The 25,732-nt window shown below is 44.8% G+C and overlaps 1 protein-coding gene across 4 annotated transcripts in view; it reads left to right on the top strand.

The window, feature by feature from the left end:
• Positions 1-23,910, top strand: part of LOC108163902 (chaoptin) — a 60,783-nt gene extending 36,873 nt beyond the window's left edge. Inside the window, exons 3-11 of one of the 4 annotated variants that reach the window (XM_033392801.1) lie at positions 1,558-1,702; positions 7,421-7,531; positions 7,778-11,054; positions 11,151-11,177; positions 11,318-11,520; positions 13,518-14,025; positions 22,902-23,313; positions 23,410-23,606; positions 23,667-23,910. In XM_033392801.1, coding sequence (XP_033248692.1) covers positions 1,558-1,702; positions 7,421-7,531; positions 7,778-11,054; positions 11,151-11,177; positions 11,318-11,497 — 3,740 coding nt within the window. In that variant the 3' untranslated portion in view covers positions 11,498-11,520; positions 13,518-14,025; positions 22,902-23,313; positions 23,410-23,606; positions 23,667-23,910. Of the gene's footprint in view, positions 1-1,557; positions 1,703-7,420; positions 7,532-7,777; positions 11,055-11,150; positions 11,178-11,317; positions 11,791-13,517; positions 14,026-22,901; positions 23,314-23,409; positions 23,607-23,666 lie in introns of those variants that run through there. The other 3 variants (XM_033392802.1, XM_017299428.2, XM_017299426.2) reach the window with 3 other exon arrangements.
• Positions 23,911-25,732: the final 1,822 nt, after the last annotated feature.

The following is a 25,732-nucleotide window of genomic DNA, read 5'->3' as shown; positions in this document are numbered from 1 at the left end:
CACTTTTCGCTTTTAATTGAAAAATTTCCTCCTTTTTGTCGGTTCGTTGTTTTGTGAATTGTCATTTTCGGCTTTTTTTTAGAGAGAGTGAGAGAGAGTGAGAGATTGAGTGAGTGAAAGATGGGGTCAGTGATACTGGAGGGGGGGGAGGGATGGTAAATGGATATCCATTTTTAGTTAGCAGGTTTTCAAACGCATACATTATGCATGTGTATTCCAATTTGTATCTGCGTATCTCGTGGATACGCCGCGTTAAAGTCAAAGCGAAATGCCCGACTGAGCAGAGATTGTATCACACGGCCGACTGACAGACTGACTGACTGATGTGGCCATGAACTGAATGCTTAAACAAAAAGCGAAAACCGTGGCGCAAAACTTGACTGCGGAGCGAAATAATTAAACATCAATTTGATCAGTTCAAACCAGAATAAAAAATGCACATAGTAAAAAATCAAAAAGCCACACAATAAAGCCAGAAGCCAGCAGCAACAACAGAATCTCTGACCAACAATTGATTGTTTCTTATAAATATTCAATGGCACAGAAAGTGCAGAATTCAATCGCTCAATGTTTTGCCTATTTTGGCTCTATATTTTTTGTTCTGTTTCCTGCTGCGTGGAATATTTAATAGTGCCAACGCCAGCGATGATGTCTGATGGAACTTTAGTGTGGTTTGGTTTTCAATTGATAAAGTTCCGCTTGGCTTTGGGGTAAAATTGCAGAAAAGTGCTCTGGGGGTAACAATTTTTAAATAGAATTTCATTTATGGGTTTCATTCATAAACGCAAAATATAGCCCAAAATCTCGCTCGCTCTCTCTCTCTGCGGCTCTCATGAATAATTGAGAATCCCCAAGGGCAATTTAATTTTTTCGCTCTTCCCCCAATGGCACATCCCTCATGTGGCATTCAAAACATTTTGGTTAACTTCCTAATCGATTTGGCCATTGGCCCATAAAAATTTAATAAAACGAGCGAATCGAGTACGGGCGAGATTCATTGTTATACGCCAGCAAGATGTCACTGTCTTTTGCCATAGACATGAAATGGAATTTGTTTCAGCTGTCCTGCTTCCTGCCCTGCTGCTTGCCGGCTGTCCTGGTCTTTGTCCTCATCCGGGTCCTGTGCCTCTGGCGCTCGAATATGGCGAGCGTGGTGTGCACTCCTCTCCGCTCGGTCCATTGTCTGATGCCACGCTGATGACCCATTTGCCTTAACGCGCCGGCGATCAAAACTGCCAAAACAAAAGCCATCATCGTTAGACAGGGAAAGATGGACCATAGATGGGGGTCGCTACACGTCCTGGTACACTGGGTGTTCCCTCTTTTATGGCAAGCGCTTCGAATGCCGTTTAAAATCAATTTGAATGATGAACTGATGGTTCATCGCTGCGAGGACTCTCTCTGTCGCTCTCACTTTGTGGCGGTTACGCCAGTGCTCGGGACTATATCCAATATCCAACCAATTCCAATTTCCCAGCTCTCCCTCTATGTACTTAACGTTCTTACCACCATCTCATCTCCCCATCTATCTATCTGCTATCTTTTGGTTTCCCACAGAGTTCATGCACAGCAGTGTGCGGTATATCGAAATGTCCAACACACATCTGCAGAGTGTCGACGATGAGACATTCCAGGGACTGCGCCTCAAGACACTGAAGCTAATCGACAACGAGCTGCAGGACATATCCGAGCGGAGTTTCAGGTGAGTGTAAAAGAACAAAACGGGGGCGAACGGGGGAAAGTGCTGACTCATATGGGTGACCCAGAACCCCCACTCAGGCACCTGGTGCTGCTCCATAGAGGAATGATGACAGGACAGGTTACCCACTAAAAGCGAGTGAGCCTATGACCCGTTTTTCATCTCAGAAAATGTGGTGAGGTGAGGTGTGTGTGCGTGTGTGTGTGTCTGAAGAGTAAAGAGTGTTTTTGCGCTTTGTATATTTTTTACACTCGTACGGAAAACTGCAAGTTGTAAAAACGGCGTAAAATTAAGTTTAACAAAGCGTGGGGGGGGGGAGGGGCCGCGCTCTGGGATGTGTGTGTGGGATGGTGGATGGTAGATTTTGGGCGCGCTGAGCGGAGAATGGCTCGCAGTGGGGCACTCAGGCTGAAAATGCAAGCGGGAAATGCAAACTCACACACGCAGCGGGAAAATTCAACAAAAACGAGCGAGAGAGAAAGAGAGAGCGTGGGACAAGAACGGAAGGAACAACTTTCAAGCGCTATTTGTTTGAGTGTAAATAATCACAAAAAGAGAAAAACGTGTGCAAAGCGAAGCCAGCGAGAGCAGAAAATTAAAGATATGCCAGGACCGAAAGTATTTGTACTCTTAGAGAATGCAATTTCAAAGGAAAATACCTTTTTCTTTTCAGTGTAAATTAACTTTAGTTAATTACACAGACAATTATTACGTGTCCAGGTGTAGGGAACGTCGAACTGGAAGCATTTCCGACTGCATTTTGGATATATTCATACATCTAGATCATTCGTCCTGTCTGTTTATTTTCAAACCGTTTCCTGGCGGGGTTTTAAAGGATCTAATCAGGATAAAAACTGCCACTTTATTATATTAATAACTGTTATAACCGAGAGATCAGTATAGATAGACACCTTCCCTTCCCCACCTTCAAAAAAAATATAGTAATTACATTTTTATTTTCAATTTGTAATTTAACTTTTAATAAAAAATAATAATATAATTACAAATTTTAAAATAGCAAAATGATTTTTATTTATTAATTTTTGTATGATTATTAAAGTATTTTTATATTTAATATGAATATTTGTATAATCAAAATCAGAAATACATTTCTTTTTAACTTTATTCAACTTTTTAAAATTATAATGGATATAAAAAAAATGCTGATATATTTTTATAATCAAATCAAAAATACATTTTTTTTATTATTATTTATTACAAAAATTATAATGGATATAAAAAAAAAATGATAAAATATTTGTAAATTAAATATTTTTAAAATCAAAAAATAAATAAATATTTTTAAAATCAAAAAATTAATAAATATTTTATATCACAAAATTATAATTCTTACGAACTCTAATTATAAAAGCAATTCGCAATAATTCTGGAAAGGTAACAAATTTGAAAATTCTTCAGTCCCATCTTCTTATCAACTTTAAAGTTCTTAGAGGCACTTCTTAATCGGGAACATTGAGTTGGGAGATCCCTGTATTACACAGAATTAACTCGAGCTGTGGCGTTCCCAAGATCTCAAAGAACTCATCGATCTGGAAGGGTAGATCGGGTCCCTTCTTTCCCTTTCACAGAATAACTCGATTACAAAACCATTTAACCCCAAGGATACCCTTTGGAGAAAGTTAACTCACGCCCGGCAGAGAAATGTGCTTGTTGTGCTGACTGTAGTACAGTGAATACAAGCTCATATTTCGTTAGCTTTTTATGATGCCGCACGCGCACTCACAACGCATCAGGCATTTGACCGAGTCGTCGGTGACGTGCCCCTTTTTTGCCCCACCCCCACCCCGAACTCCATGCTTCTGCTAACCGTTTGTGGGAAAGAGATGGCCAAAGAGACTGGTGGACTGGGGGGAAGGAGAGGGAACGAGTCGACCGCATTTGGCAGCCATTTGGGCTTTCCTTTCCTTTTTGTTATATTTTGTTTTTACTCTTCCATCTTCTTATGCGCTTTTTTGTTGCTGCGAAATGAAACGCGAAAATTTTTTAACGAGCACAAAGGGTAACCGGAGTTGGGGTCACGCCCCTTAACCACATGCGGCCGCCCTCCACACAGAGAGACACACACACACACACACACACATACGCATAACGTTAGTAAAGTTAAATGGATGCCCACAGTTAACAGTTATTTGCAGTTCTCGGAGAGACAGGGCGGAGGGGAGAGGAGGAGTATAAAGAGCATAAAAGGGAGAGACAGACAGACAGACAGACTATCTGTGGTACACGGTTACACACTCCACCGACATTAAGAATTTAAATCAAACTAATTAATGCTCATAAACCTGGCAAATGTGCTTAAAACCTACCCATCCTCACAGTGCAATCTACCTACTAGTAGTGCCTCCTGCCCCTGCTCCGGCTCCGGCTCCGGCTCCCTGTTTCTCTAACATCTCATCATCCATCGCCATCGCCGTCGCCACAGCCAACCGCCACTGCCAGTGCGACGTCAGTTAATCAAAAAGTTTGTTCAGCGGAACAAAAAAAGAGAAGAAAACTCCACTCGAGTAAGAAGGAGAGATCAGGACAAGTATAAATGTGCTCTGGGCGGCAAAAAAATATATCATACTGCATGGAAACGGATTATATGTAATCATATAATACACTGGGGGAAAATCCGTCTTTCAGAAACAGATTCAAAGGCTAGTTTCACGGAACAGAGGCTAGGCGAGAAAAGAAAGGAAGGCTCCGACTCTCGCGGCTCTCGAGAGGGAGCCAAGGTAAAGGTTATCAAATTTGAATTGCAGGACTCAAAAAGGTCTTAAGATTCGATTTTTTTTCTCGGTGTACATAAATTCCTTTCAGCATTCACTGAAAATTTAAGCGAATTGGAAAAGTTTTATTTCATTCAAATTATTAAAGATGGCATTTTTTATGGATATGCTAATGAGTTCTTTAAGAGCTACGCATGATGAAATCTTATGACAGTTCTTAAAACCGGCTTTAAAATTAAATTGAAATTTTATAGCATTTCATTTTTTATCACTTTATTATCTTTATTTAATTTGCTTGAAAATATGACCCGTATTTCGGCTCGCTAGAGTTTCCCACTTAATGCCCTCAGGGTAAATTAATTTTTTATATTTACTTTAAATGTGTGCCTTAAACCAGAATTATTTGAATTAAATTAAAGTTTTTATTGTGGCAACTTACACTCTTAATTGGGTATTATTAAAGTCCGGCAACGGATCTGGGTGAGTCCATCAAAGTTAATATAATTTGAGAGGATTTCCCCGCTTATTTGCGTTTGCGGACCTTAAACAAACACGTGTTTGAGCATCTCTCCGGTTCCGACCGCAAAAACAGGCCCTGGTTAAAGTTGAATGTGCACCTATAGTAAATACAACTTATGTATGTACATGTGTATGCATATGTGGTATATTTGTATACCTTTTATAATACCCATAAAAGGCATATTCAGGAGGTGACTCGATTCCGTTTCGGCTGTGGGCTACGCCAGATGGAAAAGTTCTCATAAATATTTAAGTACTTATGTATTTCAAAAATTGCTAATTAATAATTTACAATGCAATGTTGCTAAATTACACACACGCACAACTGTACTGCTGGCCCCCATATGGCATGCATGTACGAATGTATTTTTGTTTGTTGTGCCGTGCTTGTTGCGTGCTCGGTGGCAAAGTGCCGTTAAATGCGCACTTGTCCGCTTATTCCATATACATTTCTGAATGACATGACCGCAGAGAAAGAGAGCGGGAGTTTGATGGGTAGCGAGGGTCGAACGAGAAAACAGGCGAAAGAAATGGATATTTAATGTTCAATGAATACCCCACAGGTTTAGAATTGTATCCAGATATGAGCTTAAATATTGAATTCCCCAGATACAGAACAATTCCGCTTTCATGTCCTTCCATTTGTGTACAAGTATTTTTGAAAAACTTGAATTAACCCTCGGCTTCTTGGGTTATACTTATGTACTCGCATGTGCTGCTCGTAGACCCATACAATGTTGCCTATATTTACTTGGGAGACTTTTTGATGACAAACGCATACAAACACACACATATGGACACGCACACTTGCTCAAAACCGAAGCACGCATACACGCAACTTGTTGTTGACCACAAGAAAAACAACAAAAGCGACAACTGGACTGGAGATTCAACAACAACAACAACAAGAACAGCTACAACTACAAGAACGACAACCGGCCAATGGCGACCAAAACGCAAACCGAAAACAGCCGCTAACCACCGACAGTGGATACAAAAAGAAAGAGAAGAGCAGGTAGCGCCAGAACAAGGTGCATTGAATAGAAAGGTGACGCCATCTGAGTCAGGTTTGAATTTGAGCACAGGACAGTGTGGACATGTCCAATCAGCACTTTCGGATGAGGGGAATATTCAATATATTGCTCAGACAATGTGGGCATTCTTTGGCCATGGCACCAATCAGCACTTTCGGATGAGCGGATTATTCAATATGTGGCTCGTAATCGAATGCGAGACCAAGAAAAGAAGCTGATGTAAATATCCGATGTACTTGTGTTGTCTACGATTTGGTTCGCCACACAGAAACCTAATGCTTAATACAACTAGAGTTTTGAGATTTCCCGTATATGTACACAGGTCCCCTCTTACCAATCAGCACTTTCGGTTGAGCGGAATATTCAATATGTGGCTCGTAACCAAGAAACGAAGCCGATGTAAATACCCGATGTACGATTTCGTTTGCCACCCAGAAACCTAATGCTGAATAAGACTAGTCTCTAAGACTGTCTAACCTCCTACAAAATATACCTTGAACCAGAGCCAAACTGTCGAACTATTAGTCTTTTTCTGCATCCACCCAGAAGATCGTAGTCTGAAACGCAGTTGACAACAAGTTTTGGCCGCCATTTCAGACCTCTATTTAATACACCTTGTAGCCAGAGGATGGGAAGAGCGGGGAGCAGAGAAGCGACAGTAGCAGCAAATGAAAAGCGACGACCACTGAAGCGGCCAGAGAGATGGAGGGTATTTCACAGAAGTGGGGGCGACAACGAGCCGCAAAAATGTGGTTTTGCGTTTGATTCTTCGTCGCATAAAACAACAAGTCCGGCTACAGTAACAACAACCACAACAACGACGACGACTACAAAGCTACAACTACAACCAGCACAAACACTAACACCCCAAAAACTACAAAAAGATGGAAGGGGGAAAAGGCTGGGGCGGACGAGGAGGAGGAGGAGGAGGAGGCTGTGGGGCTTGTTTGGAAAACCTCGTGGTTTTCATAATTGAGGTCGTCGCTTCACCCCAGAAACACTCTGTCTCTTTTCTCCACTCTCCATATGTATGTATTTATGTATGTGTATGTGTTGGGTACTCCCATAGGTGGGTGTGTATCTAGTGCGTGTGGATGGCTATTAATGAAGCCTAGCGAGGATGTGTTTGGGAGAGAGGGTCGCTTGGGTCGGGGACTTGCGACGCGTTAATTAAGTTTAAATATTTGTTTTCCGACTTGTGTGTAGGATATGTCAAAAGGCAGGCAGCACGTCAATTTCCAAAGCACCCAAGGGGGCGGCAGGCAGAAGCGGAAACTGTTGATAGTTTTGGAAAAGTTTTGCCCAAACTTTGCAAGCATTATATATATTTTTGATAACTATTACCCTGCCCCACCACCGTCACCAGCACTCGTACGATAATCATATATATGTACATCTCTTTCACCCACGTTCTCTATCTGCATCTCACACTTTAGCACGATGACACATTCGCTGATGACATTGGATATCTCAGGAAACAAGATGCAACAATTACCCCTGGAGGCACTTCAGCGATTGCACTCACTCACGCGACTAGTGGCGCAACGGTAAGTGGAATAGAGGGGGTCACTTCCTTGGGAAGTTCTCTGAGATTGTTGAGAGTTCAGACTAGTTCTTAGAGATGGATTTCATATGAGCGTAGAGCTGAATATAACTGTCTATTATATAAACAAGTTGTACTCATATCGGCGTGAGCGAGAGAAGCGAGTGAGCCGGGGGTTGGCTTGCCTCCTAGTCTATAGATATTTGTAGTTTTCTATTGACTTGTATCCTACTTCTCTTCGTTTCCATAGCAACCACATCACCACCTTGGATGGCAATTGGGAGGCCCAGCATGACACACTTCGTTCCCTGCATCTGGCGGACAACGACATCACCGAAGTGTCCCCGAATGGCGGTTCATTGGAGCTCAGCTCCCCCAATGACAACAGCTCGCAGCCCTCGAGCTTGGCTGCCGTGCAGACCAGCCAGGAGGCGAGCAATTCGCTGTATCAGCCCTCGCCCAGTTCCGGGGATCGTTCGGCCTTGGGTCGGCCCTTTGAGCAGCTGCAGAAGCTGCTGTGGCTGGACCTGTCCAACAACAGGATCTACCACGTGTCGGGGAACTATCTGCCGCGATCGCTGGTGACGATGGACTTGTCCAGCAACCTGCTGAACATCTTTCCGCTGCAGCTCTTTGAGCAGCTGCCGGGCCTGAGGATCGTGAGTCTGAGAGATAATCTCGTCAAGAGTGTGCAGTGGAAGGAGCTGCAAGTGCGGCCGTTGCGCATGCACTTGGAGCGCCTGGACCTGGGACAGAACTGTATTGAGAGCCTCGAGTCGGACTACTTCCAGCAGAACTACTCGGATGTGCATTTGAGAGCGCTCAATCTGGAGCAGAACTTCGTGACTCAGCTGCCGGCGGCAGTGTTCAAGGCCACGGGGATTGCCCATCTGGTGCTGGCCTTCAATGCGATCAGCCGAGTGCACCCGGCTGCCTTTGAGGGCCTGACTGATACCCTGGAATACCTGGACCTGGAGCGCAACAGACTGACCACAGTGCCCGTGGCCATATCCTCGCTGCATCGCCTCAAGTACCTCTATCTGACGTCCAACGAGATCAGTCAGCTGGTCAACCTGCCCTCCTACACCGACAATCTGCGAGTCCTCAGCCTGAGTGGCAACAACTTCAGCATGATACCCATTCTGGGGCTGAAGAACTACACACAGCTCTCGTATCTGAACATGGGCTACAACTCGATCACGGACATACCCGAGGGCATATTCGCCGTCGATTCGTGGGGCATTAATCTGCAGACGATACTGCTGCGCAACAACAAGATCACGCATCTGCATCTGGGATCGTTTGCGGGTCTCGATCAGATCCAGGAGATCAGCTTGAGCTTCAACGACATCACCATCCATCATCCGCTGGTCTTTGAGAATGTCTCGAGATCCTTGAAGATACTGGAGCTCTCGTTCGCCGTCTTCCCGGCCAGAAGTCTGGAGAGTCTCGATCCGCTGGACGCTTTGTTGCCGCTGTCGCAGCTCATTTGGCTGGGACTGGACAACAACAATCTGAAGAGCATCTCCAACGAGTCCTTTGCCCAAATGCGGGAGCTGAGCTACATAAATCTGAGCTTCAATCAGCTGAAGGCCCTGCCCCGCGGTCTCTTCATGCCCGATGTCCACAGCCATCTGGTGGAGATAGAGCTGTCCTACAATGGCCTGGAGCACCTGGAGTCGCAGACCTTTCACAACCTGGGGGATCTGCAGACGCTGAACCTCCAGTCGAATCGTCTGAGGACAATTGCGCGTCACGCCTTTCACAATCTGGAGTTCCTACGCTACATAGATCTGTCCCACAATCGGCTGGTCAACATATCGCATGCGGCCTTCACAGTCCTGCCGAATCTGGCCGCCCTGGATCTGATGCACAATCAGCTGTGTTCCTTGTCGCTGAAGTCCTTCCACTACGTGTCGAATGCGACGACTCCGCTGCGCCTCAATATGAGCCACAACCACATCTCCAGCTTCGACGATGAGCTGAGCAGCTACATGTACATCTACCAGCTGGACATCAGCCACAACCACGTGGCCAAGTCGGATAGTTTCATGAACCTGGCCAATACCCTGAGGTTCCTCAATTTGGCCCACAATTCGTTGGGCGCATTGCAGAGCCATGCGTTTGGTGATCTGGAATTCCTGGAGATCCTCAATCTCGCCTACAACAACCTCACCTCCTTGAGGCGCCGCAGCTTTCAGGGCCTGAACAGCCTGCAGGAACTGGACCTCAGCCACAATCAGTTGGACCAGCTGCAGGTGGAACAGTTCTCGAATCTGAGGAAACTGAGGATCCTCAAGATCAGCTCCAACCGCTTGCGAGCTCTGCCCCGCGAGGTGTTCATGAACACGCGCCTGGAGTTCCTCGACATAGCCGACAATCAGTTGAGTGTGTGGCCCGTGCCGGCCTTCACGGACATTGGCTTCACCCTCAGGTCCATCCAGATGTCCCGCAACAATCTGGAGTACCTGGATGCCTCGATGTTCATCAACTCGCAGTTCCTGTACGACATCAGCCTGGCCCAGAATCGCATCACCATCCTGCCGGACAACACCTTCAGTTTCCTGAACAATCTCACCAACCTGGATCTGTCGCAGAACCCCCTGGTCACGACCAATCTGCGCGAGGTGTTCGTGCACACGCCACGCCTCCGAAAGCTGAGTCTCCATCACATGGGACTGTATGTCCTGCCGCCGCTGAAGATGCCGCTGCTCTCGTACCTGGACGTGAGTGGCAACTACTTGCAGGAGCTGTCGCCGCTGGGCTCGATGCGGCACCTGCGGCACGTCAATGTGTCCCACAACAAGCTCATCAATGCCAGCTGTGCCGTCGAGCACTTGCCGCCCTCGGTGAGGGTCCTCGACCTCGCCCACAATCCCCTGCGACGCATTACGCTGCACGATCTGGTGAGCCTGCGGCATCTGTCCGAGCTGAACATCCTCGACGTGAAGGTGTCCAATCCGCAGGCCTTCTCCAAGCTGCGTTCGCTGCGGAAACTCCATGCCAGCTCCCATGCCAATCTGGGCGAAATTGTGTCCAGAATTCCGGGACTCCAGCAGCTGAGAGTGCACTGCCTGGAGCCCAACATTGGGGCGCAGTTCTTCGCCAAATTGGCCAACAACACGAAACTGCGACTCGTCGAGCTGTACGGCATCAATGTGCAGACCATATCGCCCGATGTCTTCACGGGCCTCGCCCGCAATCAGCGGCTGCAAGTGAAGATATCCCACACCCGAATCTCCGACCTGCCGCCGGGGATTTTCTACACGCTCCGGGAGGTGCCGCATCTCTCCATCGACATATCACACAATCGCATCAATGCTCTGGCCGCCGATAGTTTCTATCCGAACAAGAGCTACTGGGATGCCGTGGGCACTCGCAGCATTATGGGTGGCCTCATCACCTCGCACAATCCGCTGGAATGCGAGTGCGGACTGGTGTGGTTCGGGCACTGGCTGCGACGATGGCTGCGGGAGTCGGCCCAGATCAAGGTCATACAAAAGGATGACCTGAAGCGCATGGTTCAGGTGAGTGCGGTAATTGATTCGCCCTCTCCACAAACACTCTCCTTCTTTTGATGTTGTTTTGTTAATGAAAAATCTTGGTTTTTTTTCGGGAAAAAGTTACCCCTATCGATTGCCGATATGCGCGTAAGCTTTTGCACATATCTTTCATTGGAATATTCATTATTTTTCTTTGTGCGAGTATCTTTGCAAATTTACATTCACATTTCCATGGAATATTCTTTGGCCCCCCCCTTCTAATGACGTGTACCCACTCTTCCCTGTAGCGCGCCCGTGCCAACACCTGCCACGATCCTACTTCGGGTCGTCATCTGCCCATCCTGGAGATCTTTCCCGAGGATCTGCTGTGCCAGGCGAGTGCTCTGAGCAGCTCCGGCCAGCGGCTGTTCCTGCTGTCCTTCGCCATGGCCCTGCTGCTGCCCATCATGACGACGATGACCCTTTGATGTTGGCTCTAGTTGCCGGCCAAGTAAGTTGTGTGTGGTGGAGGACTCCGAAGTAACTCAACTAACAATTGATTGTATGATATGTAGATACTAAATATATATACTATATATATAAAACACTAACTCTAATCGGTAGCTACGAATTTTTGGGATTTAGCTAATGAGAGGGTGAGAGGGCCCGCGTAACAATAAAGATACTAAACAATTGAATGACAAGCAAATCGGTTTATGTCCACTCGTAATTGATAAGTTTTATATTCAATAAAGTCATATATATATATATATACATACAATATACATACATATAAACAGATAATTAGTGGGACAAGTCATGTGCCGGGCAGGGACTTCGATTTCAATTTTCCTTCATCTTTTCACGATAAACTCATTGATATGCTCATTAAAAACCATTTCTTCCGCTCAAAGACTTCCAAGCACAACAATACTCCCGTATAAAGTTGTCGAAACTTTTTGTTAATTATCCAAAAATTATTAACCTCCCGCGAGAATCTCCGCCCAGTGCATGACGACTGTGTCTTGGCCAACATAAATGGTAATTAATGCAATTGATTACACAGATAACACACACACACACACACACCAGCGAACATAAGATGATTCCTACACACAAAAACACACACACACACACTTAGAGAATAGTTAATCAACACTTTAGATCCGAACTAGAGCCATAAGTTGTTAATAATAGTTTAAACAACTATTTTTAAAGGAGCAAAACGGAAAACAAAACGAATTCTAGTTACAAATATTTGCATATAATTTATAATTTACATAGTCAAGGCCAATAAGTACATTAACTATAATAAATCTATATATATATATACGATTGGAGGCATATATCTATGGCGATAAATATGAGCAGTTATTGGATAGCAATTAACAATTGTTTTTTAAAACGAACCGTAGAGAACAGTGCACAACTAACAGCAGAACTAGAACTACAAATTTTTGCCTACTTTTGCGGGCAGTCAATTTTTAACCCACACACACACACAGACACACACTACATATATATAAGTACATATCAGTTTTGGGGCAAAGGTTGAAAAAAATAAAGAAGTACATACGAGTACGAGCATAAAAATTGAATAGTTATCATTAAAATAATGAAAAGCATAATCGTGTCGCGCACAGAAACAGAAACAGACAGAAAAGCGATTTTCAAGCGATGCGAAATAAATTACAACACAAAAAAAAGCCAGAGAAAAGACCCTACCCAGATGCAGAGGTAATCGAGTTTTTATGCATTCATATTTTTTCGTTGCATTTATGTTTTTTCCCCTCTTTTTCCCCCTTTATTTTCCTTTTGTTACAACAATGACAATCGTGATACTAATTGTAGTTGTTTACACGACGATGATGCAAAATGCACAAGTATAATAATAATAATATTAATAATGATATTGAATAAATAAACTATTCAATGGGACAAAGTGGTAAATGAAATATGGCCAGAAATACACACAGACAGACAGAGACACACAAAAAGCTGCTGGTAATGAATTATTTTTTTCTAACTGAAATTTCATTCGAATAAAAAAACTTTAAGGAATTTCTATAAAATAATATTGTACATACATACAAATACATATATACCATATAGCAAATGGATTGGAATTTTCATTATGTTTATTCATTCAATTTTTCGTTCTTTTTTTGTTATTTGGTTTTTTCAATTAATCTACAGCAGCTATAAAAACACACAAAAAAAAAGAAGATAAATATAAAAATAAAAACAGGAGAAAGAAAATTAAAGTAGTGAAAAACAAAAACAAAAACAAAACCCGAAAGAAATAAAAACTGAAAACTGAAAATGAATATCGAATACTGAATGAAAAATTGAATATGAAATAAATATAAAAACAAAAATGCTAGAAATATTAACCCTTTGTGTTTCACGCTAATGGGAATTGGTTATGGTATCGGTTGGGTTTTGCTCACTGCACATTTCACTCACGAGTAACCCAGTGTACTATTTTATCCATCCCCTACCCATCAGGCGAGACACCCCAGAGATTAGCCCGCCCCCCTCCCGCCGCCAATAAGGATTACGGCTGCACCGACGACTGGGTCTCTCCTGCAGCTGTTGACCCTTTTACACATTTTAGTGTGAAACTTGACTCCGGGCGAAATAAGTTGCCGCAAATTATGGGAGGGCGACGCGGTTGCCTCAGGTGTTGCGCGCCAGCACTACCCTTGCGCCGCCATAAAACCCCATAGAAAGAAAACACGGAACCAGGAAAGGACCAGGGCTTATACTACGTATGTCTGTATATGTATGTGTGCCGAGGGGGAGGCAGCACGCGGCTATGGAACCCCTGGCCAGGCCCATAATTGGATTATCGGCGGGCCAAAGTGTTCCAATGAGTGCATTCCTTTGGCCACTAGATCCTGTGTGTTGACTGCTCCCTGACCCACTACGACCAGCAGCCCTTGCAGCCTGCCTCCTGCAATCCTGCGTGGCAGCTGCTGCAATCGGCGGATACCCTTTGTCCCGGAATTGATTGGTAAGTGAGTTGAAACAATTGAAAGTTTCGCAGCGAGAGGGGAAAACGCGTGGAATGCACTCAAAAATTCATATATTGAAAGGGGAAAAAGGGCCTTAAATTCAAAACTTGATACTCTTCAAGTTCAGAGACAAAAGTCTTAGCTTAAAGAAAGCGTTAGATGATGATTTTGGTACTAAATCTCTAGCACTGGAATCTATTTTAATGTTAGGCTATATTATTAAATGAGACTCTGATCTAAATCTTGCTTTCCGTCATCTAAAAAACTCTTTATATACGTGCTGTTTCTGGGTATCCCCTGCTCTTTAAATCTGCATGAGTGTGATATGAAAGCTTTATCCTTATAATAATCGTCACCTTTAACCGAAATCCTAGAAAGAAGTATTAGAATTGGATAACTCTGGGTCTTAGCTTGTCTATATTTGAGTCCCATTTAATGATCGAAAAGGTTCCCTGCTTTCTTTCATTACAACAGTCTCAGGACAGGCATATTTTCCGCCATCGTATACCAATTTTTGCCGCGAGTCTTCTCCTTTGGAGGTTCCTTTGAGGGTATTTCCCGACTCGTCAAGCCGGATTCCCCTTTTTTGCAGCTTGTGTGTTCTCTTTCTTGTGTGTGTTTGGTGGTTTTCTTTCTTTTTTTGTTTTTGTTTTTTGAGGGGATAACTGAAACCTTTCAGCGCTTTTAAGGCTTTTCTCATCTCCCACTCCCGTCAGGAGTGTGTGGTCGCGAGACTTTTGTGTACGGGTGTGTGTGTGTGTGTGTGGTTGTTGCCGAGTCTCTTTATGGTGCACGGACGGGACTCTCTTCCACCCCGTTGCCGGAGATTGCATGTCGATGCGACTTAATTGCATTTCTGACAGCGCTGCCTGCCAACGAGCTGTTTGCCCGTGTACACGGACTTCCCCAAAAACGCCGCCTTTCTCCATGAGCATTTCTCGGCGATAGCTTCCCCCGAATGCCTTTCTCCGTGTGTGCATTTCTCTGCTCGCCTTTCTCTCGTTTTACCCCGTTGTCGAGCGGAAGGAAGCGGCGCTAAGTACAAGTTGTCGGTGAGGGACTGCCATTGAGACTGGTGCTATTACCCGGGGGTGGTCTTGTTGCCCTTCCCCGAACCTGTATCGGTATTGTTTTAGCCACATCTCAGTCGAAAGCGAAAGGAATGAACAGCTCGGGCTGCAGCAGCTGGGGGAGCTCCATTAAGAGTTGCTGCAATTTAATAGCCACCAAGGAACGAGCACCAAAAAACTACGACTACGACTGCAGCTAAACGTTAAGTTTAGCTCCCTGGCGCGCTATGGCCACATGTATTTACTGGGGATGTGGCAGCAGCAGGTCTGGGGAGGGATAGGGGGATAAGTTGAGTGTATGCACTTGGCTGTCAAAGCTGGCGACGAGTGCAGGTAAATCCAAATCCACCCAATTTGCCTGGCACTCGCCGCCACTCACCATTACTAATGCAGATGTGCCAACTATCGGGGAGGGGAGAGCCAGTAGCCCGGATGGTAGTAATGGCAAAAACCGCCGACAAATCTGCTGCATTGCCCAGCCACCCCGCAGTCCGCCCCAGTCCTGACAGGAGGAGACTCGAACGGGGGGACCAGGCCACACCGATGGACAGGCATAGACCCGGAGAGGAACAGGACGGACGGGACGGGATGGGATGGGATGTGATGGGCAGGGGACGCCGCTTCCCGTCGAGCCAGCGGGCAAACTAACAGAGTGCTTATTTTAACGAAGTTACAACAACTTTTGCAATACAAACAGTAATGCTAGGGCAGATTCACACTCGGCACAACGGCAACAGCATGGCACAGATACAGATACAGATACACACCGCCCATACATATGTACATGGGATGGCTACACGTGCCGTGCACCCAGAGCTTCTCCTGAAAGAATGCAACAACATTGGAAATTGGAGAAAAATACAAGATTTTCTAGCGAAACTAAGATGCTCTTTTGGGGGAGAAGTTAGGGCATGAGTTCTTTCAGCTGGGAGCAAGTGAGAGATGCATCGAGGATCTTAGATAGAAGATAAAGATGGCCTTGGGAGAACTTTATGGGAATGGATTGATATATGGAAACCACGCCATTAATAGAAATTCCTATAATCTCTTTTCTCGCACTAAAATACCCAAGATTTATATCTTTCTTCATGGAATCATCTTCACACAAGATACACATTCAAATGTACCTGAAAATATCCATTAGGCAAGAGAGATTTCAAACAATTTCATGCATTTCAAATGCAATATTTTTATCTGATTTTAGCTACTCAAAACAGTTTTATAGCCAGCGACCTGATTCCTCCTCCCCCGTAACCGATGCCAGGCCTCATCCTCTGCTTCCGTCACAACAAATTCTGGGCATTTCCGCCAAACAAGAGGAAAAAACCATGCAGAGAGAAAGAGCATTCAGCAAATCCAACTAACGTATGTTGCTGGCCATTTGAGTTCCGTTAGAACGCCGGCTGGGGGCCGCAGAGGTGGGAGGAATGGGGAGCGGGGAATGGGGAATGGGAGTGAAGTGAAGTGGAGTGGAGTGGAGCTCTGTGCACCACTAGAAACTTTACGACATGCAAAAATTGTGAGCAGAGAGCGGATATAATTGTCGGTCTTCTCGTAACTTTGCCGTGGGGAGCAGATTAGTTGATTTGCACATACAGACACAGACACACACATACACGGCACAGCACGCACACAGAGGTAGCCGCTGCTCTTCGATGTATGTGTGCAGACCAAACCACACCGAAGAGTAAAACGAATCCTTTTAACCAAATGATATGCACTGAACAATTGTTCACTGCTGCAGTAGTCATGCCCTTCAAGCGGAGGGTATAACGATTATGAACTGAAGTTTGGAAAAGTAAAGTAAATAACCATCAAAAAACCTTTATTTATAGCTCCAAGTAGCCCAACAAAACATTCACAATTGCAGTTGGTTTTAACAGTTTGTATATAACAAATATCTGATAAATAGGTATACGATCTTCAAGGGTATGCATGGCTTAGGCCTTGTTTTTGAGTAACTAATCCAAATCTATCACACGCCAAGACGTGTGTTAATTCATCAGTACACCACCTTGTACTTTTTCTATAAATTGTAAGGCAGTCTCCTTGATGTCCTCCATCTCCTCCTCTCTTAAATGTGGCCCCTTTTCGGCTATGAATTTGATAAATGGATTCTCCTAGAGGATGAACTGATGATCCGATCCAACTGATGACGATTCCCAGCACACTGATGACAAATTGCAAACAGCGAACCTCTCCACAGTCATAGCTGGAGATTCAATGAAATTTCTAGTCATGAACTTTGACAAAGGACAAAGGAGAAGTCTCCATCAGGAATCCGGTCCCGAAATTCAGGTAGGGTATCCAAACCAACGGCCTTCGAAACTACCCTTTCTTTCTTCCTCTCCCTTTTTGTGCGTGTGTTGGTTTTTATGCGTCACAGTGTGTTTGTGTGTGTGTGTATCTGTGTTTGACCAAATGTGGGGCAGTAAGGAACAGTTTGTTGTTGTTGCAACAGTGGGCATTGCCTCTAACTTTTCCACCACATCGCAATTTAATTTTATAGTCGAAAACACACACAGCAGCGGTTGGCCGGGTCTCCCGTTCCCATTCGGGAGCGGTTTGGTTCACTACACAGTGGCACCACTCGTATGAGTGCCCGTGCTCGTACTCGTTACAGGGCTCGATGAGTCCACTTCTGTTGAGAGTATCTCCCATCCCATCCCGACGCAACCCATCCCAGTCCATTCGGAACCATCTATTGCCGTTTATGGTTATTTCGGCCAAGCAAATCAAAACTAAATCATAAACGATTAGCTCGCTGCTCGACTACACTGATTAAAACAAATAGACAAGGAGACCATGGCGGACTGCGGACTGGTGGGGATTGGATACGCTCCTCAATGCTCTCCCTTGAGGGCTCTGGCTCAAATCAGTTGGCAAATGCACACATGACTAAGCAATGCAGATGCGGCAGGGACAGTGGGAGTGGGTGTGGGAGTAAGTGGAGAGCCCAGCCCCTCTGTGCGGCTCAAAGAGATGAAAGAGAGGACGCAGTGGAAGGAGTCGCCAGGATGTTGATGATGGTGCTCTCAGTGCGGCCATGGATGGGGGCACCTGGCCAGAGCTGGCTCCTCCTGGCCGACCATGCCAGACCAAAGAGCAATGATGTGATTCCTGATTGAAAACTCCCACAGTTGATTTGATGAAACGTCCTTGAGAGTGGAAATTAAATCACACTTTTCACTTAACGACTTTTTCTATATATAGAGGAAATTTTATAAAATTAAGGGATTGTGTTTGTTTTTGTAATGGGATATCTAAAAGTGATTCTGGTGTAGGGTTTTCTGCAGCTAACATGCTGCTGGGAATATCTTCTAAAGAATTATCATTAAAGTTAGACTAATGTCTTTTAAACTTCCTTAAACGTTAACCCAAGAGATCCTATAACTACTTATGCTCTCAGAATCTCTGTATAGTATTTGTAGAGCCACACCTTTTAATATCACCGCTCTATCGGTACCATCGCAAAGCCTTGTGTGCCGTACCCTGTCATCTATCGCTAATCACAGCATCGCCATCAATATTTGCAGCTGCAGCTCGGTTTACAGGCCCGTGAGCGTTTACCGATGCCCGTTGCTTAGTTTAATTTCAGAACTAATCAAGTACGGGCCACAGATACGCATATGCCCTCCCCACCCCCACTGTCCAGGCCATTCCATTCCGCTCCTCCACACTTGACTAACGTTGCGGCCGTTTCAATTTTCGTGAAGCCGTTCCTCAGCTACGAGTATAGATATTGTGCAACTGCAACGGCAACGACAATGGCCACAGCTCCTAGTCCGATTCCCGGCTCGTGCTTCATATGGTGTGTTAGAGCAGAACAGAACAGAGCAGAGCAGAGCAGGTGCATGCCCCATCCCTCCCTCAGATTGGGAAACACCCACCAAATGACCAACCAGAGCCAGCTGCTCATTGAAATGGAATCTAATCGGCTTTTGATTTTACAAGTCCTTTTCACAAAGTTTGTCGGTGGCTGCCGCTTTTCGTATCCCATCGTATCGTATCGTATCGATGTGTGTATTACTATATATGTATGTATATAGTACCTGTAGATGGATGGATCGAACGGGAGGACGATTGTGCAAAGTGAACGAAGGGTGGGCTGGAGCTGGTCTGCCAGAGTGTCTGACTCTGACTCCCACCGAAGTTGGTTGCCATTTTGCACTCGGCATAAGTATGCAATATCCGTTTCCGTTCGTTACGTTTGTTACCAAGGCTCGAACTTGACTCAACTGGGCGCCCCATAGACGCACAGAGATTTCAGGTTGGGTGGAGTGGAGGAAGGAGCTACAGGGAGTTGCAAGAGTGGAGAGTCCTTCCAGTGGCATCCACTTTTGACTTGGCAGGTGCCAACAAACCAACAAACGAGGGAACGAGAGAACCAGAGAACGACGCTTATTGTAATAAGCATGAGTCAAAGTGCAATTTCTTTAGAAACTTTGCCAGCAACAAAAGCGCACACCACACATACAGACATAACAGCGAGGGCTTCCCAAAGAATTATCGATGAGAATGTTGAGAGCTGTGCAGGAGAGATGGAAGAAGGATGGAAGGTTATACATATATCCTGAGATTAGTTTTTAAAAAAGATGGCAACAATCATCATCTTTCTAGCACTTCCAATATCTCTCCTCTGCATAAATTTCCATCTTTAAATGTTAGATGACTGCCTTAGGACCCCTCGAAGAACATGTTTAACGTCTTCTCCTACTTATAGCTCTTTTTAGCCCATTTCCATATATAGCTTGTATGCAAATCGAAGACCTTCTTTGGTGGCACATCTCGCTCTGATCCATCTACAGATACAGATACATACAAATTGCATCTTTGAGACGCTTTGGCAGAGCTTAAGCCTTTTTTGGCCTATGGCACCAAATAATGTCCAGGAAGTGATAATATCAAGCTCTCGAGAGCACTCCAAATGCAGCCCAGCAAAAGTCGGACGGGTCTGCCATCCGCTTTCACTCCACTCCTCCGTCCCTCCTTCAGCCCCTCCTACTTTCCTCGCTGTGCATTCAATTGGAAGCTCTAAAGCTCTTTCTGAATGTGTGCGCGAGGGTATGGGTTAGTATCTGTGTGTGTGTGTGTGTGTGTCTGTGGTGTTTGTGCCTTTGCTGCTTTTAAGCAGCTTCGTCGTCGCTTTATCGTACATCAGACATTTTATTATGCCACGCCCCCCCCCCCCCCCTGCCGCCCCATGCCGCGCTGCTTCCTCGCTGCATCCCTCCGTGACTGTCACTTTTCCCCCACTCTGCCAGCACCCCCTCTTCGATATGGCAATGGCAATTGCAAAACGGAAATTGCCGTCTGTCTGGGTTGATTTGCTGACCTGCCTTCAGTTTATTACGCCAAGTGATTTTCTGATTGATTTGTCACCTCTTGACCCTCGACCCCTTTTGTGACCCACACACAATTGAAGGCATTTCCCGCATTTCCCTACAGAGGCGCACTCCCAGTTTGACGGTAGGGCGGTGGCGGTGGTATCGCTGGTGTTGGTGGGCCGCAAAACTAGTTAACGCAATGTTATTTAATATTTAATTGCTTCGCCATATAATTACGTAAAAACATTAAAATATCTCTTATTTATTAGAGGGAAACGAGTCCAAGCTGAGTGCCCTCGGTGCTCGGGGCTCGGTGCGCGGTGCTCAGAGCCCACAGTTGACTCGCAGCTGAGTTAAAAGTTGAGCTCCATCCATCCCATACCATTCCATCTCTGTTTTATTTTTGTTCAACAGTAGCAGCATTTTCGGTAGTTGTGTAGGAAGGACTCGGCCCTCAGCCCTCAGCCCACTGCCATCTGGTATGCATTATACATTAATTATTTAAAATGTCAGAGCAACATCTAGGCAGGATGAAGATGATGACGATGAGAAGGATGGTAGCAGGAGGACACAGACCTTCACAGCACTCAGAGCGATAGAGAGGAGTCTTTGAGTGGGCGGGTGACAGTTGTAATAACAAAGCGACGTTTGGGCCAAGTCTGAAATGATTTCCTCTCAATCCTTCTATGTATATTTCGCGACTGTTGATTTCGATTTCGTTTCAGGTGGATTCTTGAGGCGTAATGGAAGGTAGTTGCTAAGGTAGTTACACCACCATTATATGAGCAGAAGCAAACAATGATGAATCCGTTAAGCGTTAGATTTCCTCATCAAACAATAATTTCTCTCCTAAAACTCCAAATTGTGTTAACTACTGGAACATCCCTGCCAAAAGCCACACCGCATGTGAGTTTTATGGCCGGCTCAAAGTTAACTCAGCGTAAAGCAGAGACTGAACGGTGACGTGCCGGGAGATGGGAGAAGGGAGGCTGCCGGAAAGGACTATACTCGTACTAACTATAGTGACTATATATAAATATGCACATGAACTGACTGACTAAGCTTTTGGGGGCCAGCTGCAGATACCGGAACAATGACAAGGAGACCATGGCTTCGGTTTCCCTGGCATTGGGCTTGCTCAGGTAGCGGCCAGGTCGGTCCAGTCTCCTCTATGTTGTCACCGCTACAGTACTCGTGCCATGGTTGTCGCTCTTGTTCTCGGCTCTCAGCCTCTCGGTCCTTCCTCGTCATAACCCCAAACGAAATGAGGTTAATTAATGAATTGTTAATATCATTTGCGACCACACGTCGCCACATTCGCAGTCGTTCCTCTTCCCCAGGCCAGCCGCCAGCCGCCTGCTGCCTTCTGCTTCGCCTGCCTCATGCCACAAACTGTGCAAACAGTTGCAGCAACGATCTCGCTCTGCGCCTTGGCAGCTGCAACATAATATTATTATGAGGTGCACCGGGATGGTATGAGGTCTGGGTATGGGGCCTTCGGTTGAGGTTGGTCCAGAGAGTGGGCTGTTTTTTCTGCCCGAGCGTCAGCTGCAATCCAATTTCTAGCTCGAACAATGTGAAAGCGTGTGTGTGTGTGTGTGTGTGTGTGTGTGTGTGCGAGTGCTTTATTATTTTACCAGCACATGTCTACACACACACACACACTCACGCGCACACACTCGGAAAGACCTCCACTACTTGTATATGTATGTGTGTGTACAGCTCATTATTATTAAAATTTGTAGAATTTTTGGGTTGCAACTAAGCTGCATATAAATTCAGCTGCTTGCCACTGCCACACATCTCAGACCCCAAGCCACCCCAAAAACTCCTCTTCCGTGTTGTGTTAAAGGATGCCGGAGCTCTCCTGCATCCCCGTTTCTGCATAATTCAAAGGCGCAACCGCAACTTGACAATTTGCTGCTAGGATGTGGAGCTGTGGAGAGCGCCAAGGCAGCAAACAGCAGCTGCTCCGACGCTCCAACGGAGGCAAAAGTCGGTGAAGATTTTCGGTACTTTTTCATAGACATAACTCTGGGAAAAAGTTGAGCAAATTTTCCATTTTCCAGTGGGTGGAATGGGACGGCTTCCATGAGAGCAAAAGCAGATTACGTCGGCAGCTCGGGCCCGGGCTCGGGCTCGTACTTGGGCAAAACTTAATGGGTTGGCAATCTATTTTTAAAAAGTACATTGTTCCCTGCATATTGATATCCCAAAAAGTATGTGTACTTGAGAGATTAGTTGGGACGAAGTTGATGTGTTTCTTGTGAATTTTGGGGGATTTTCCGAACTCTTTCTGACCTCGAACTTCATATTCATGTCAAATCAAACAAAATATTCGATGAATGAAGTGGAATGAAAAGTATTCATACCAAATCAAACAAAACATTCTTAGTTCACACTCAATTTCCATTTCCATAGGTGTACTAAATATTCTATATTTTTTCAATATGCAATACATTTTTTTCTCTATTTCAGGGGACTACACCGAATGCACTTGTCTGTGGCCTTTTTTGCTCGAATTTTCTTGTATTTTTTGCTAAACCAAAATCACCATGGGAATGCTTGTTGAAAATCTGCACCAATTTGTTGGCGGATGCATGTTGCGTTGCCCTAAAGCTGTAAAATAAGTTGTACAATTTGTTACCTAGTTAAGCTTAAAATTTTATTGAATCTGTGTAATGAAATTACGTTTTAGCTAAATCAGTTATATCTATTCACATGCACAACAACAACATTATGTAGCGGCTGCAACATAAATATGATTAAAAACAGATTTTAACTTAAGCTACGCTCCAACGATCACGAGATGTCGAGAGATGACGAGAAATAGTCGACTTACGAGAAGGTGTGGCACGCACAGATGGAACAAGAACAATATCGGAGGAAAGTAGGTACATATTTATAGCTGCGAAAAATATCTTGTCTACCTTGTATTTACCTTGTTAAGGACTCCATTTATTGAGACAAAATTCTCTAATCGCAGGTCCACAAATAGCGGTTCTTGATAATGACGCCATTGTAAATGTTCCCCTGATCACAGGAAGCCATATCACGACTAAATCGGGCCACAAATAGCGACGAAATCAGCATATGTATACTCGGATGTCAGAATCTTTATCCAAGGATCAAGAATATCAACAACACCGCCGAATCAAGCGCTGGGCTTCAGCTTCGAAACGCGTAAGTGAATCAGTATACATATAATTGTAGAAATATTTTAAAATATATCTTCCTTCACAGAGGACTTATGCACCTTACGCTTTGCCACAAACAGAGAGTCGTATCCGATTGCGCCCAGCCAAGCGGAATCGTATCCAAGCATTACCGAGGTGTATTCGAGCTAGACGGAGTCCTATCCCAGCCAGACCGAATTGTATCCCAGCAGGACAGAAGCGCACCCCCTTCAAGAGCCCGAAACTAATGAGCCGCCATCATCCTTCGACCTGGCCATCAACAACTATCTCAAGGACTTTGGCTATGGCAACCAAGGCAGGGGCTACGCGGACTACTAGACTCTAGATAGACCATGTTGTTGTTAGGTTTAAGTATATACACGTTTATGCGCTTAGATAATAGATATAAATTGGGTCCACTAGCTTATTATTTATACTAAGTTAGGTTATGATGAATAAAAGTATTGAAAACCCATCCTTGCTGTATCCTGTATCGGGGAAACTATCCCGACTACAAAAAGACGTGGCATGCCCAGATCGGTTCACAAAAAGAGGAGAAAATTAGATATTTTTGATTGGATAAAATGTCCTTGATCCTTGGAAAGGACTCCATCAGATCAAGAATCTTATTCCAATCGCAGGAAGCCATCGCTCGCCCAGATCGGCCTACAAATAGCTGAGAAAACTAAGTAAGGACGTTGGGGGTTGTTAAAGTCCTTTCCCAAGGAACAAGGTATATGTCTGGAGAAAATATCCTTGATCCTTGGTCCTTGATAAGGACTCCATCAAATCAGGGACATTTTTTTGAACACAAGAAGCCGTCGCACGTCCTGATCGGCCCATAAATGGCGGAGAAAATGAATAGTTTTGATCCGTGATATCCTTGGTCCTTGAAAAGGACTTCATAAAATCAGGGATATTGTGCCGATCACAGGAAGCCGTCGCATGCCCAAATCGGCCCATAAAGAGCGGAGAAATTAATATTTGTGATCCTGGATATCCTTGGTCCTTGAAAAGGACTTCGAAAAATCGGGGACACTTTTCCGATTACAGGAAGACGTCGCACGTCCAAATCGGCCCACAAATAACGGAGAAAACAAAACTGGATTATAACTGTCTTTAAAAATGTAGTTCAAGAAATCACCGATGGGGGCGCCACCGTACAAAAGAAAACGAGGGGGAACGTTGTGAGTTGCTGCGGACACCGCATCTCTACATTTATACCCGATAATTAGTCAGTATGGCTCTCCTCCGGCAGACGCCGCTAATATTAAACGACACGACAAAGAGTGCGTGCGAGAGAGACAGAAAATCAGTCTGAGCGCGACGTCGGGCGCTGCGTAGCCACTGAAAATTGATTTCTTGCTTTTGGGTATAAAAATGATCCGATCTGATCCAGATTCAGCAGTCTGATAGATATGGTCGTTATCTATGATTCTGCGTTTTTAGTTTTCTCGAATCTGCAATATTGTGGATGCAACAGATTTTCGTCCTTTGTTGGTGCGGAAGGGGGTGGGGCGAAATTCTGAGATATACGTTTTATAGTGAGATCTAACAGAAGTGCGGATACCAAATTTGGTTACTCTAGCCTTAATAGTTTCTGAGATTTGTGGATGCCCCAGATTTTCGTCCTTTGCGGGGGCGGAAGGGGGTGTGGCGAAATTTGGACACGAAACGGTCAAGGTCCGATATCACAGGAGTGAGGATACCAAATTTGGTTGCTCTGGCTCTTATAGGTTCTGAGATCCTTGAACTCATATTTTGCAATTGGCAAAGCCGACCATGAAACCTGTGTGTTAGAGAGAGACAGAGCGAGAAAGAATGAAATTGTTTTCTTGATTCTGGCTATAATAATTATACGATCTGGTTGAGATTTCACACTCTAGAACATATAGTCATCCTCTACGATTCTGCGTTAAAAATTTCGATTCGTTTCGTATCTTTAAAAATGTAGATGCCACAGATTTTCGTGCTTTGTGGGGGCGGAAGTGGGCGGGGCGAAGTTTTGAAATATTTTTGTAGCAGTAACATATCACAGAAGTCTGGATCCAAAACATTGTTGCTCTAGATCTTATATACTTTGAGCACTAGGCGCTGAAGGGGACGGACAGACAGACATGGCTCAATCGACTC

The sequence above is a fragment of the Drosophila miranda genome, chromosome 4, assembly GCF_003369915.1.
Source record: "Drosophila miranda strain MSH22 chromosome 4, D.miranda_PacBio2.1, whole genome shotgun sequence".
Classification (NCBI taxonomy): Eukaryota; Metazoa; Arthropoda; class Insecta; order Diptera; family Drosophilidae; genus Drosophila; species Drosophila miranda.
Note: the sequence above shows the minus strand (reverse complement) of the source record. Positions and strands in the feature narration are given on the sequence as shown.